Genomic DNA, 14,779 nt, shown 5'->3' with positions numbered 1-14,779 from the left:
ATAAACTGTTGATCAGCTATCGTGAGATATACGCTGTATGATACATTTAAATTTGTGTAATAATTTCTATACTGTGATAATCTGTTATGCCGATTACAATACAGGTATGTACATTGTACATGTTATCTGATATAGTTTTACGTCACTTAATATTCATGGTTAAAACAAACAGCCAAATACCGTACCTTATACTTACTTAGCGATACTTAGCGATAATTTCTGGTACAGGATTTTAAGTCCTCTACACCAGACTCCTTATTTGTTTGATCTGGCTGTGTTTCTCTCACACCACCTCCGATGTTTATATTGGCTCTATAGTTGTCATAAAGGAGTTCTTGGTCTTCCCAATACTTGTCCAGTCTGTTCTTGAATGCATTTATAGATGGTGCTGTCACAATATGTTCGGGTAGGCTATTCCATACTGGCGCACTTCTGAGAGTAAAGTAGTTCCTCCTCATTTCTGAATTGCTTTGCTGGGGGTATATTTTAAGTGAGTTCCCTCTTCTCCCTTGACGTAGTGTCTGATCTTTCCATAATTTCACACATTTTGTGGCTTTGGGGTCATAGTACTCATGTATGATCTTGTAAAGCTCTATCATATCTCCCCTTACTCTTCTGTAGGCCAGTGTTGGTAGTTTTAGGGTCTTTAAACGATCTGGGTAGGTCATTCCTTTTAGACCAGGTATCTGCTTGGTTGCTCTCCTCTGTACTCCCTCTATCTTATCTATATATTTCAGCTTGTATGGATACCATAAAAACCGTATAAAAACGAGATAAATTCACAAAATAGATTCAAATAGCGAAAATAGTGGTAAAAGGTTATATGTACCCATTAAACTCCAGAACATTCTCTTGTGTATATTTGGTACTGTACAGGTGTATGACAACACGGAGGTAGATCTTTAGATCGAACCATTTTCAATTTAGCCATGTTTCAATTTTGATATCATTGTTGTTTTGATTTATTCATGGACATGCTACACTATTTGCGACAGGCTGTGAATCTAGATAGATGCGTTAAAGCACAGTGAATACTGTAAAGTCCAAATTTTGGTATTAAATTCTACTTTCGTTTTCGATTTATTCCAGAGTGGCCTCCCCTGTTGTGACACGGATTGCAAACCGGAAGAAAATAATTTGTAATGTAAGTAGTTACGGCTTCTTGAAATTAGAATATGTTATGGGCATTCTCTGTCGTTTCTGCTCCACTTCAATGTAGACGTGGTTTTGAACATTACTACATAAACAAAAAAGAGGTTTGTATGGTTTTCAGGGTTGGTTAAACGTCACGGTCTGTGAATTGTCGAATGTTTACATTATGCAAAGGTCAGAATATTAGGCAAACATAAGCAAATCCAGATATAATTTTTGGAGGATTATTTGTTTGGAATTTCGGATATTGTATAGGGAATCGTTTTGTAGATATGATCGGATATCATCTGATCAAATGTTTTGATCTATCATCTATTTTCAATCGCTTAACCTGATAATTCCATTTTTATTGTCATATCAAAGGTTAAAATTTACAGAGACACCTTCAACTTTCTGTTTAACTTACCTGGTAACCAATTCAGAGTAAAGTTGTGTCATAACAATATCATATGCAAGAACTATATCACATGGATTTTAATTAGAAATATATCGAAAATAAAGTTATTCTGTTTCAAACAATGACTCAATTTTGAAATTTCTTGATTTATTACTTGAAATCGGTTTTGTAACATAAACCAAGCAGAATTATTGATTATAATTATATATATATCTGATCATTAAACCAACACTGATAAAGGGATTTTGAAACAAAGTACCAGTCGAAAAAGCTTGTCAGACATGTTCTGTAATTGTCAATTCCAGTGGGTATATTTGATGTATCTTTATATATGATCATATTACATATGTAATAGGACGAGTAGTGAAAATCACTCTGTATCTGCTGGGATTGAACCAGCAACCTTTTAGTCGTCAGCCAGACACCGTATACTGCTTGGTCAGAAGGAAATTTTAACCAGCCATGACTTTGAATGCTGATAGACCTGTACCTTTTACTACTTCCTCTTTCTTTGTCTCAGGAGATCAAATTCTTCAGTGACAAGGAACCATCTTAATTTCCTATAGCTTCTACTATTGGAATGATCAGTGACACAAAATCTGTAATAGGAAACTAGAAGAAGTAATAAAATTCACCCTCTTACTGCAGGAAAAGCAATATTGTGGTCTTCAGCTAGCAGCAGGACATTCCATTATTTGACAATAGCAAAATTTCCACAAGCCAACACAAGTAAGATGACCAGTGCTCTCAATATCTACACTACTAATAATAAATATTTAATGTTTCATTCAGGTAGTAACTAAAGTTCCCTACTGTACTTTTCTCTTTATATATACATATATACCCCAGGCTTAGATCTTAGTGTTGTGCTGATTGGTCACATTTCAAAAATTGATTGAAAAGGGGTGCATAGGGCGACAGTGAGTGTAATTCCTGGTGTATCAGGAATGAGGTGAATCTAACAGTTATGAGTTAATCAGTTAAATGAAAATTGTAATCAGAATGCTAACAGATAATAATTATGTAATCTAAACTGATTGCAATAAAACTTATCTATCCATTTCAGTGATATAACATACAACACAATTTGTTGTCAAATTGTATATATGCAGAATCAGAAATCTGAAATTTATGTATCTACTTTACATGTATGACCAATTCATTGTATACAGAGGTTGTCATCAACTATATTAAGTGATGTAAACATAATTAATTGAAAATATGTAACCTTGGTAAGGTACTAGCTATTATTGTCTACCAACTCCTCAAGGGAGAAATATTAGAGTAAGTCAGAGTTCTTGAGTTCAATCCAAACTTGAGCCATTGGAAAAATAATTGCCTCTGTTACCTAGTTGTCATTTATATGTGTGTCTGGCTTAGGAAATAGTGGCACATAGTGACAGCAGAATTCCTGCAGACTTAGTTTAAGAGAATTTCTCTTTTGATCACTGGGTAAAGTGTTTGGCTAGCAAATTGGAGGTTCTGAGTTTTATTCCATAACGAAGATCAGGAAAAATAGCTTCTTCTTTTTATTTATGGCATTAATGACAATTTATCACATGTTTCAATGGAATTGAGTCATGAAATAATGTTAATGAAAAAGAATTGTATGTATTGAAAGTTTACATGGCATGATTGTTATACAAGTTAATTTGAAGAAGTGTACAGCAATCTGAAAATATGACAAAATCTAATGGAAAATGGTTCTTTCTTGATAGAAGCAAAAAATTGAGATTTACAGACTTTGATATTGTAAAAGGAGAAGTATGCAAAATAGCATCTTTACAAACAGTTATTTTTATAATGTACTTTCTTTTGACAGTATCAAAGATTTTCCCAGCATATACATGTAGACCCCTACCATCTTGTCAATGTCGGAATCTTCAAAGGAAACATGAGATGTGTGTTTTGAGTTCCATCTTTGTGAAATATTCACATATGAGTGACAATGGCTACAGATGCAGAAATCGCCCGAAAACTCCAACTAGAAGAGTTCCAGCAAGGGGACAGTACTGATCCAGATGCACAGTTGGCATGGCAATTGCAACAAAGTGAAGTTTCTGAAGTGGATGAATTGGACTCTGGATCTCTACGCCTCGACCAGCTTTCACCAGAACCTGTGTCACAGTCTTCGGACACAATAGGCTATGATCACCCAGTATTAGATGTTTTGAGTCCCGATTGCGGACGAGTTGAGATTGAATTTGAGCAAGCTTCTGCTCAGAGTGTACCCCATGTGAATATGTATAGTGTACAGGATGATGAGAGATTTGCATTTCAACTGGATGAACAGCTAAAACTTTCTCAGGAACAGGAGGATGCCGTTTTGGCACAGAAACTTTTTGAAGAAGAGGAAAACCATCACTCACTGAGTAGGGTCACACGACCCCCTACATTACCCCGCAGGGAACCACCTCAGAGAAACCGACCCCCAAGACATTTCCTGTTAAATCCTGTACATGTAAGTTCAATATGTATATATCAGGTGATGTATGTTAAGTATTAATCATATTGATAAATCCCCTTCATTTTGTTTTTCAAGAAGACGATAAAGAGTATGATTTTGCAGGATGTTTGTAGGTATATCTGAACAAGTGTGCATTCATATTATGATATCTGTGATAAATGTCAATTGTTGACAGACAAATTAACATGGCAGAGTTTTAAGGGTTGTGGTGGATAAAGATGATAAGGATAGGAGATGCAGATTCCACTATCTATATTTCACTGGGAATGTTTTATTTCCTTGTGCAATATACAACTCCAGTCTTTCCTTTTAAATTGCTAGGTTTCATGACTTGCAGTTTTAAGTTACCATCCTATTCTCTTTTTTTTGTTCTTTTGTTTTTTTTATACATTTATGGGACTTCCTTTATACATTTCTTTACTTTTGGCTCCTAACATTACTTAAAAGATGACATAGTTGTGTATAATGCAATGATGTTCTGTATAATACCTGCACACATGACTTTTATACAAGCATTTGTTAGAAAGCCTACCAGGATTAACTTTAAAAAAGAAAAAACTTGTGTGAGTCAGTTATCCATGAGTAACAGTGAGTCAGTTATCCATGAGTAACAGTGAGTCAGTTATCCATGAGTAACAGTGAGTCAGTTATGCATGAGTAATAATGAGACAGTTATCCATGAGTAACAGTGAGTCAGCTATCCATGTGTAACAATGAGTCAATTATGCATGAGTAACAGTGAGTCAGTTATCCATGTGTAACAATGAGTCCGTTATCCATGAGTAACAGTGAGTCAGTTATCCATGAGTAATAGTGAGACAGTTATCCATGAGTATCAGTGAGTCAGTTATGCATGAAATGTTATGAAGCATGGAAATCCCTTAATCACTACTCTTTTTTTAACATGATAGTCAGAAATCCTAACTGACAATAATATGCAATATATTTCTTTTTTTTTTTTATGCTCCTCAAAAATGTTTGATGGGTGGGGGGAGGGAAGGGGGCATGCCTTGTCCGTCCATCTGTCTTTCCATGCATCCTTTCATGTCTGGAGCATAACATTGGCCACAGTTAAAGGGTGGTGCAGTGTACAAAATTTAGGGCCCTTGACCTCTCAGTTATAGTGGTACTGCCCTTTCTTAAATGTTCGTGTCCAGAGAATATCTTTGTTTGCATATACACTAGGATAACAATACTTGATATGCACATTGATCATGCTAAGACGATGTGCACTGTAGCAAAATCAAGACCCATGAACCCTGAATACAGAGTTATTGCCCTTTGTTCAAATTTTGTGCCATGAGCATGGCTTTGTGTTAAATCTAGTGTCATGAAACTTTATGCCCTTTTGGTAAAACTTTGTGTTCAATAAAATCACTTTTGGGGAGCATTTATCAGTTTCACCAATACTCTTGTTTATAATTTGTTTTCAGGGAAGACATCAGCTGTTTGACCCTACCTTCAGTCCATCTGAATCTGATATACCATTAAACATTCGTGGTAGGTATTAATTTAACATTCAGTATGCATGCTATCATCTCCATATCAATCTTGAATGAAGTTGTTATAAAAAATATATAAACTTAAAGTAAAATAATTTATTTTGTAAAATTTCAAAAACCGTGAAAATTTAAAAACATAATTTCACAGAAAGATGCAAAATCATCTTCAGAACACAAAGAAAAAGGTGGAAATTAGTTACAAGTTTCTCATTACAATCAAATTTGAAATTTGAAATCAGAAAACTCAGTTTTTTGCTCCCAGCAAAATTGTCTCTTGATCTTAGTAATAAAGACTTCAGAAACTCAAATTTGAAAAGCTTGAAAAGCTCTGATACAGTAAAAAATTAGTGCTGGAAATCAAAACCCTACTTAAAGCACCTCTTAACCTGAAGTTGTAAACATTTTAGACATAAATAACACATTGAACTTCTGACAAAGTGTTTTGACAGATCTCGTCTCAGTACTTTGTTATCATACACCATCCTATGCCCTGTTTATCAAAGACCACTCTATGCCCTGTTTATCATAAACCATCCTATGCCCTTTTTATCAAAGACCACTCTATGCCCTGTTTATCATAAACCATCCTATGCCCTTTTTATCAAAGACCACTCTATGCCTTGTTTATCATAAACCATCCTATGCCCTTTTTATCATAGACCTCTCTATGCCCTGTTACCACTTCAAAATGGCATTTTGAAAATAGCTGTTTTGTTCTCATAAAGCGTCAAATGCTATGAGCTTTATTTCCTGATAACAATATATGATATGGTTGTTATGGTAATAAATAAACCAAGTACAGCACAACTAGCTGTAATGTAAATGAATATTGAATATCAGTCAGTATGTCATATTTAACGCAACATTTTGTTAATGTTTCAACCTTTGTTTGAAGTCACATGCTGTAATTTTTCAGGCCATCATCACCATCATCTACCAAGACCTGATCTACAACGGTCAACAGTAAGTTTGTTTCAGTTACTCTTCACATGGCTTACTATCATATCGCGTCCTCATTCCTAATCAACGTCATATCTCAAGAAGCTCACAAAAGATTTGGTTTGTATTTACACTGCATTATCATAACATAACTTCTACACTTTATCATATTAACTTGGTCATCTGTCAAGGTTAAAGAGTCAAAGGTCACATATGATAACTTTTGCAAACTCATCAAACAATGAATGCATGCAGGGAGCAAGACATTTTCTAGTTTTTAACAATCGAATGGAAATTAAAGAAATCTTATTTTTTTTAAAAAATAAATGCACAAATTGATATTTTTTGTTCAGCAGCATGTATGCATGTAATGTGAAAGGCCAGTGGCATTGCACCACCCAACAACCTGTAGATTTAACTGTGACAGAACCCATATCTGTTCAAATTGATGCTTTTTTTTTTTTAATAAATTAAATGCTATTTTATATAAAGAATGTTTTTAATAAAAGTTATATTGAATGGTGGTCTGAAAATAGTCAATATTAAGTCTTATAGATGCTCTAAAACTATGATGGTTAAAGAAATTTTTTAACAGCACAAAAATGTGTTTTGGTGTTATGTTTTTTAAACCTATGGAAAGATTATTGAATTCTGATTTACTAAAGAGCAGACAACTCTCTATTTTGAAAACACCCTTATGGCATAACCGACATATCTGTTGGTGGAAACTCTGTTTTTGACAAACTGGTATGCTAAGAGTGTTAGTGTGAAAAATGATATGTCGGAAAATATTTTCTATTTTTACCTTGAATTTACACAGAAATAAAGTACATCTACAAATTTTCTTCATTTTCAAGGTGTGGTCAACTCAGTTCAATTATCTATTTATACACCAAAGATTCAGGATACACCTACTCCCCTCATTCCTTTAAGCATTGAACCTTTTTTCCAAAAAAAATTCAGGGAACAAAATATTTTCATAAAATCTTTCTTACGTTTTACTTTTTGTAAATCTGAGGCGGACACCATACCTCATATATTTTGGGAATGTCTAAAATTTCAAAATTTACTACAGAGCTTGGAAATCCTCTTAGAAGCACTTCTGATACCTTTCACTTCAAATAAAGAATCAGTAATTTTCAGTTTCTGATCAATTAGAAATGAGGTCAGTAAAATTGATAATGAAATTAACATCATTATTAAACACTACATTTACAAAACTAGATGTCTTTACACCACTTTCAACATAAGTGCTCCAATCAGTTTATTAAAAGTCCGCCGCAATGTCAAAATACATAGCAACAGCTAACGGTGATATATCTCTTGAAAGTTACAACAGAGAGAAGGGAAAATGGAAAAAACTGTTACTTATTTAGACTAAAATTGAATAGAGCTCTGTCATTTCTCTCTATACCCACTCATATCTGTTAATGGTCTTTTGAACTCTGTTAGCAGGTTTAGAGCAAATGATTTCAATAAAGCCATTTAATTTTATACTTTTTTATTGGAAGGCATGTCTGTCTCTTATCTGTCAACACTTGTCCCTGTGTCACTTTTTGTTTAGATGTCTCTGTGATGTCTGTCTGTATGTTTATCTAACATTACTTGCTTATGTGTTTGTGTCCACTACTTGTTTTTGTCTGTCTTTGTAATGACCTGTCTGTCTCTATTTCCTTTCTTTCAGAAAAAACACAACACTATTACAACTAGTTTTATTTCTGTGTTCTAAACTGACATCTTGGATCAATTGAAATATTATGCATTAATTAATAACTCTCATACTAAGGTATTTCTTTGTGTATAATAGATTAATTGATAGTGTGAGAGGTTTTTATATACATGTATAAACACTTCTTTACATGTTCATCATGTAAAGAGAGCAATATTTGTATATTTCATACACTCCCTCGTCTAGCTATTAGTGTCAACATATATATTCTAGCTGTAATCTTATTCCACTGTATTTCGTATTGAACTCATGCTAATTTCAGTTTCATTATTTTGTTTATTAATGTGGATGTGCTAAGAATCATTGCACCAATTTCCCAAAAATGGATAATGTACTGAAATTTGATTGCCGCAACTTAGATATATCAAGAATTGTCATATTTTGTTTATGAGTAAGTCTTGGGATAATGAAATGTTACATACACAGGTATCAAAATCAGGTCTAATGATGCAGTTGATAGAGAGCTTTTACGTTTTTTTCTATTTTTAGGATGAAATGGTTTTGTCTCATTTTACATATGTCTGTATTTTGCAGTTTGGTGTTATGATGAGAAACAATATATTTCCAAGGAATATGCTGCCGCCAGAAGACGTAGATTTAAATGACTATGAGGTAGACTGCTTTTTTTTTTATTGATGTTCTTTTTCAAAATTTGAATTTCAGTATCACACAAAGCTTTTTGATAACTGTAATAACATACATCAAGGAAAAGATGTTCAAAATGAAAAAAAAAACCTACAAGTACTGAATGTTTGAATTTTATTGTATTACATTGTATACTGAAGAAGTAATTTACAAACGATTTTTGTCCACTGATATTCATAAATAAATGTATCCACTATAATTTAACTAAAAAAAAATTGTCTGATTAGTTTATGATATTAACCCCTACCTGATCAGTTTATGATATAAACCCCTGTCTGATTAGTTTGTGATATAAACCTCGGCCTGATCAGTTTATGATATAAACCTCGGCCTGATTAGTTTATGATATAAACCCCTGTCTGATTAGTTTATGTATAAACCCCTGTCTGATCAGTTTATGATATAAACCCCTGTCTGATTAGTTTATGATATGAACCCCTGTCTGATTAGTTTATGATATAAACCTCGGCCTGATTAGTTTATGATATAAACCCCTGCCTGATCAGTTTATGATATAAACCTCGGCCTGATCAGTTTATGATATAAACCCCTGTCTGATTAGTTTGTGATATAAATCTCGGCCTGATTAGTTTATGATATAAACCCCTGCCTGATTAGTTTATGATATAAACCCCTGTCTGATTAGTTTGTGATATAAACCCCTGCCTGATTAGTTTATGATATAAACCCCTGCCTGATCAGTTTATGATATAAACCCCTGTCTGATTAGTTTGTGATATAAACCCCTGCCTGATTAGTTTATGATTTAAACCCCTGCCTGATCAGTTTATGATATAAACCCCTGCCTGATTAGTTTATGATTTAAACCCCTGCCTGATCAGTTTATGATATAAACCCCTGCCTGATTAGTTTATGATATAAACCCCTGCCTGATTAGTTTATGATATATATAAACCCCTGCCTGATTAGTTTATGATATAAACCCCTGCCTGATTAGTTTATGATATAAACCCCTGCCTGATTAGTTTATGATATAAACCCCTGCCTGATTAGTTTATGATATAAACCCCTGCCTGATTAGTTTATGATATAAACCCCTGCCTGATTAGTTTATGATATAAACCTCGGCCTGATTAGTTTATGATATAAACCCCTGCCTGATCAGTTTGTGATATAAACCCCTGCCTGATCAGTTTATGATTTAAACCCCTGCCTGATCAGTTTATGATATAAACCTCGGCCTGATCAGTTTATGATATAAACCCCTGCCTGATTAGTTTATGATATAAACCCCTGCCTGATCAGTTTATGATATAAACCCCTGCCTGATTAGTTTATGATATAAACCCCTGCCTGATTAGTTTATGATATAAACCCCTGCCTGATTAGTTTATGATATAAACCCCTGCCTGATTAGTTTATGATATAAACCTCGGCCTGATCAGTTTATGATATAAACCCCTGCCTGATCAGTTTATGATTTAAACCCCTGCCTGATCAGTTTATGATATAAACCCCTGCCTGATCAGTTTATGATTTAAACCCCTGCCTGATCAGTTTATGATATAAACCTCGGCCTGATCAGTTTATGATATAAACCTCGGCCTGATTAGTTTATGATATAAACCCCTGCCTGATCAGTTTATGATATAAACCTCGGCCTGATCAGTTTATGATATAAACCTCGGCCTGATTAGTTTATGATATAAACCCCTTCCTGATCAGTTTATGATATAAACCTCGGCCTGATCAGTTTATGATATAAACCTCGGCCTGATCAGTTTATGATATAAACCCCTGTCTGATCAGTTTATGATATAAACCCCTGTCTGATCAGTTTATGATATAAACCTCGGCCTGATCAGTTTATGATATAAACCTCGGCCTGATCAGTTTATGATATGAACCTCGGCCTGATCAGTTTATGATATAAACCTCGGCCTGATCAGTTTATGATATAAACCTCGGCCTGATCAGTTTATGATATAAACCCCTGTCTGATCAGTTTATGATATAAACCTCGGCCTGATTAGTTTATGATATAAACCCCTGCCTGATTAGTTTATGATATAAACCCCTGTCTGATTAGTTTATGATATAAACCCCTGCCTGATCAGTTTATGATATAAACCCCTGCCTGATCAGTTTATGATATAAACCCCTGTCTGATTAGTTTATGATATAAACCCCTGCCTGATCAGTTTATGATATAAACCTCGGCCTGATCAGTTTATGATATAAACCCCTGTCTGATTAGTTTATGATATAAACCCCTGTCTGATTAGTTTATGATATTAACCCCTGCCTGATCAGTTTATGATATAAACCCCTGCCTGATCAGTTTATGATATAAACCCCTGCCTGATTAGTTTATGATATAAACCCCTGCCTGATCAGTTTATGATATAAACCCCTGTCTGATTAGTTTATGATATAAACCTCGGCCTGATCAGTTTATGATATAAACCCCTGCCTGATCAGTTTATGATATAAACCCCTGCCTGATCAGTTGATGATATAAACCCCTGCCTGATCAGTTTATGATATAAACCCCTGTCTGATTAGTTTATGATATAAACCCCTGCCTGATCAGTTTATGATATAAACCCCTGCCTGATCAGTTTATGATATAAACCCCTGCCTGATCAGTTTATGATATAAACCCCTGCCTGATCAGTTTATGATATAAACCCCTGCCTGATTAGTTTATGATATAAACCCCTGTCTGATTAGTTTATGATATAAACCCCTGCCTGATCAGTTGATGATATAAACCCCTGCCTGATCAGTTTATGATATAAACCCCTGCCTGATCAGTTTATGATATAAACCTCCGCCTGATTAGTTTATGATATAAACCTCCGCCTGATTAGTTTATGATATTAACCCCTGCCTGATCAGTTTATGATATAAACCCCTGCCTGATCAGTTTATGATATGAACTCATGCCAAACTCTAATTGAATTGAACACAGCTAGACAGTTATAAAAATTGTATGTAAAATCATTTAGAAAATATTTTTATATGATGACATTTTTTTGTTGGGACAGAAAACATTCTGGTCACATTTTTTTTTATTTTAGATAGTTTTTTTTGTTTAAACTGTTATAGCACCAAGCAGATTACTCATTAAAATGTTAGCTCATATAATGGCATTCTGTATACCTAATTTGCTATAATTTGTCCCTATTAATGCAGGCACTCTGGGAGCTAGCAGAACAAATTGGTGATGTCAAAGGTAATGGAGTGACACAGGAAGTGATCGATGATCTCCCCTCTCATGCATTCAAGAAAGACATGCATGGAGCTACGTCTCAGAAAACTGATCATGAGTGTCGCATATGTCTGTCCACATTCAGTGAAGGAGAGGCTGTCAAAACTTTACCATGTCTGCACATGTATCACCAATCCTGTATAGATAACTGGTTAAAGGTCTGTATGTCAATATGTCTGCCTTGTAGTGATTTAGGGGAGAGTGTCAAAATTAAATAGATCTTGTATCAATACTAATTACTGCATACCTGAATATCAGTACATACATGTATACTGCATTTAGATATAAGAAGAGTATCATCAGAAAATAAACCTTTTCTCAATATGTACAACACATACAGTACTGGGTATTAGATGATGGTGCCATCATAACACAGCCTGACATCTTCTGATCATTGTGCTTTGTTACGTTTAAGCTGTATTTATATATGCCATCTGGTTTTGCCCCACGGTGGACTTTATTAGGGCAAATACAGTAATTAACAGAGTATGTCAGGTTATGTTGTAATTGTGCCTCCTTGTTCATATATCTAAGTCATATCACATGCAATCTACCTGCATACTTAAAGGTATTTACACCTTAACAACAAACCTGAAACTCTACCAAGAACAAGCAAGGAAGTGGCTTTTCTCTCTCATTTCTGAATTCTTGAAATTAAAAGAAATATAAATGAACACATCTGTGTCTTGGTGTATCAAAATCCATTTCAAAACATTCATATACTGACTAATGATTTAAACATGCATGTGTCCATTTGTATCAACATGTCTGTTGTGTAGACGTTAAACTTTTTGTATCCATCTAAACATAAAATCTTCATTCACATGCTATTTTAAGGAAGTCTTCATATAAATGAGCCCCAATCTATCTGTTACTGTTAGCAATATTTGTTTCATTTACTACTTACAGAGAAAAGGAGACTGTCCCATTTGCAGGGAACATGTGAAAAGAGAGTCCTGAATGTGATTTATTACATGTCTCAATTTCTTCTTCATCATCGTCAACCCAGTCATGGTACAGTGCAGCTCAAGATGTCATCTTCATGATCAGTTATATCATGGTGCGATATTACCACAGAAGTTCAAAACTTCATACTCTTCAGAGAATACAACCAGAGACGTGATTCACTAAGATTTCTGAGGACTTTGTTATAGATTATAAGCCTTTAGTATGATGTCCGCCCATCCTGATCTGTTATATTAATTGTATGAATTAACATTATCCATCATCAAATGGAATGTTAAGCATGAGCCAAGCAACTAAACTAAGCAAATGGTCTGTTTATATAGATAAGACCTGATTGCTGTTACTGATGATTAATAATTGTATACTGTGTTTATGGCATTGTCTTTTTTGTGGGTCTAATATGTCTTAGATGACACATGTTTTACCAAGAATCCAAAATATTCAAAGATACATTTTGTGTATGATTTTTGACTGATGTCATGTTGATTTGTAGAAAAATGTTTTATGATATATTCACCTGATGTCATATTTGAGTATGGAACATGGTTGACATGGTTTTATTGTTAGAATTGGTAAAGGGTCAGATAAACATAAAGTTATGTATAACAGCTTTAGGACAATCAATCAGAGTTCTACAAATGATTTTTAATCTGGTCACTTTCAAGAGATTTATGTCATAAAGATTGCTCTTATGTTTGTTTAAATATATGACCTTGACCTGAAAGTTTCAAGAAGCCATAGTTCAAATTTTCATTTGAAATTATTTGATATAATTCATTGAATTTATATGAAAGTCAAAATTTAAACAAAACAAAGAAAACTGGCTGAAGTATGAATTCATGTCAATGAGATTAATAAGCATAAAAAATAGCAATAACCGTATGTCTGTGGCAGTAAGCCCATGTCTGGTGATAAGCCCATCTATATATATTGCTTTCAGTAGAACCATAAATCAATCTTATTGTCCTGTGATAAGTCCATCTTCTGAATATCAGTGAAAAGTGATGTGTTGACCTCCTGGGGTCCTGTAATATGCCCATCCCCAGATTTTGAGTAAAAAGTTGTGTTAGACCCCAGGGCTTATCATATATTTAGAAATAATAGCGTAATTGACAAAAGTGAATAAAGAGTAAAAACCTCTGTCATTGATGATCTAATATGCTGTTATTTACAACACCTCATCCTTATGTGACAAGCCTGTGTAACAACATTTACCCAATCAGATCTGTGTAAATTGTTGATCAGTTTTTAACCATGCCAGATGAAATGCTGTTTACAAAATATAGCAAACACGGTCCGATCAAACAGTTTAGTTCTGTGATAAATGGTGGTGACATTAGATAACTGCACTTTACATGTGATGTTGTCCTGTATATTAGGAGCTTTGCTGAAGTTGACCTTCAATTAGTAATCTTTGAGTTTGTTTCATGTGAAGATATGCTGTAAAATCTGTTTTTTTTTTTTTTGTGGAGGGTGGGGGGGGGGGGGGGGGGGGGGGGGGTGGGGTGAGTTTTTTTTCAGTTAATTTGTGGATATATTCAAAGTCCACAAAATTATGAACAGATAAAAGTTGACATGTGCTAGTGGATTTTGCAAGCAAGATTTATCACATGCCAAAGAAAATGTTTGTTTTTCAAAATCCAATAAATTTGAGCTACACAAAAATGTATCATTTTACTACAGATAACAATATTTTCTGAAGTTTTTAATGAGTTGACAGTATACAGAACTAGAAACATGTGATGTA

The 14,779-nt window shown here is 34.2% G+C and overlaps 1 protein-coding gene across 2 annotated transcripts; it reads left to right on the top strand.

Annotated features, from left to right (window-relative positions):
• Nucleotides 1-1,121: 1,121 nt before the first annotated feature.
• Nucleotides 1,122-14,491, top strand: LOC132558164 (E3 ubiquitin-protein ligase RNF38-like). Of its 2 annotated transcripts, none has more exons than XM_060222708.1 (7): nucleotides 1,122-1,144; nucleotides 3,372-4,010; nucleotides 5,450-5,516; nucleotides 6,435-6,481; nucleotides 8,721-8,798; nucleotides 11,991-12,224; nucleotides 12,976-14,491. In XM_060222708.1, exons 2-7 carry the CDS (start codon nucleotides 3,498-3,500, stop codon nucleotides 13,024-13,026), a joined length of 990 nt encoding a protein of 329 aa, XP_060078691.1. In that variant the 5' UTR covers nucleotides 1,122-1,144; nucleotides 3,372-3,497; the 3' UTR covers nucleotides 13,027-14,491. The 2 variants fall into 2 exon arrangements, with proteins under 2 accessions (XP_060078691.1, XP_060078683.1); XM_060222700.1 differs by lacking the exon at nucleotides 1,122-1,144 and adding an exon at nucleotides 1,186-1,256.
• The last annotated feature ends 288 nt before the right edge of the window (nucleotides 14,492-14,779 follow it).

Source organism: Ylistrum balloti, unplaced genomic scaffold (assembly GCF_031769215.1).
Source record: "Ylistrum balloti isolate Yb309-2 unplaced genomic scaffold, AGI_CSIRO_Ybal_v1 Utg369658, whole genome shotgun sequence".
Classification (NCBI taxonomy): Eukaryota; Metazoa; Mollusca; class Bivalvia; order Pectinida; family Pectinidae; genus Ylistrum; species Ylistrum balloti.
Note: the sequence above shows the minus strand (reverse complement) of the source record. Positions and strands in the feature narration are given on the sequence as shown.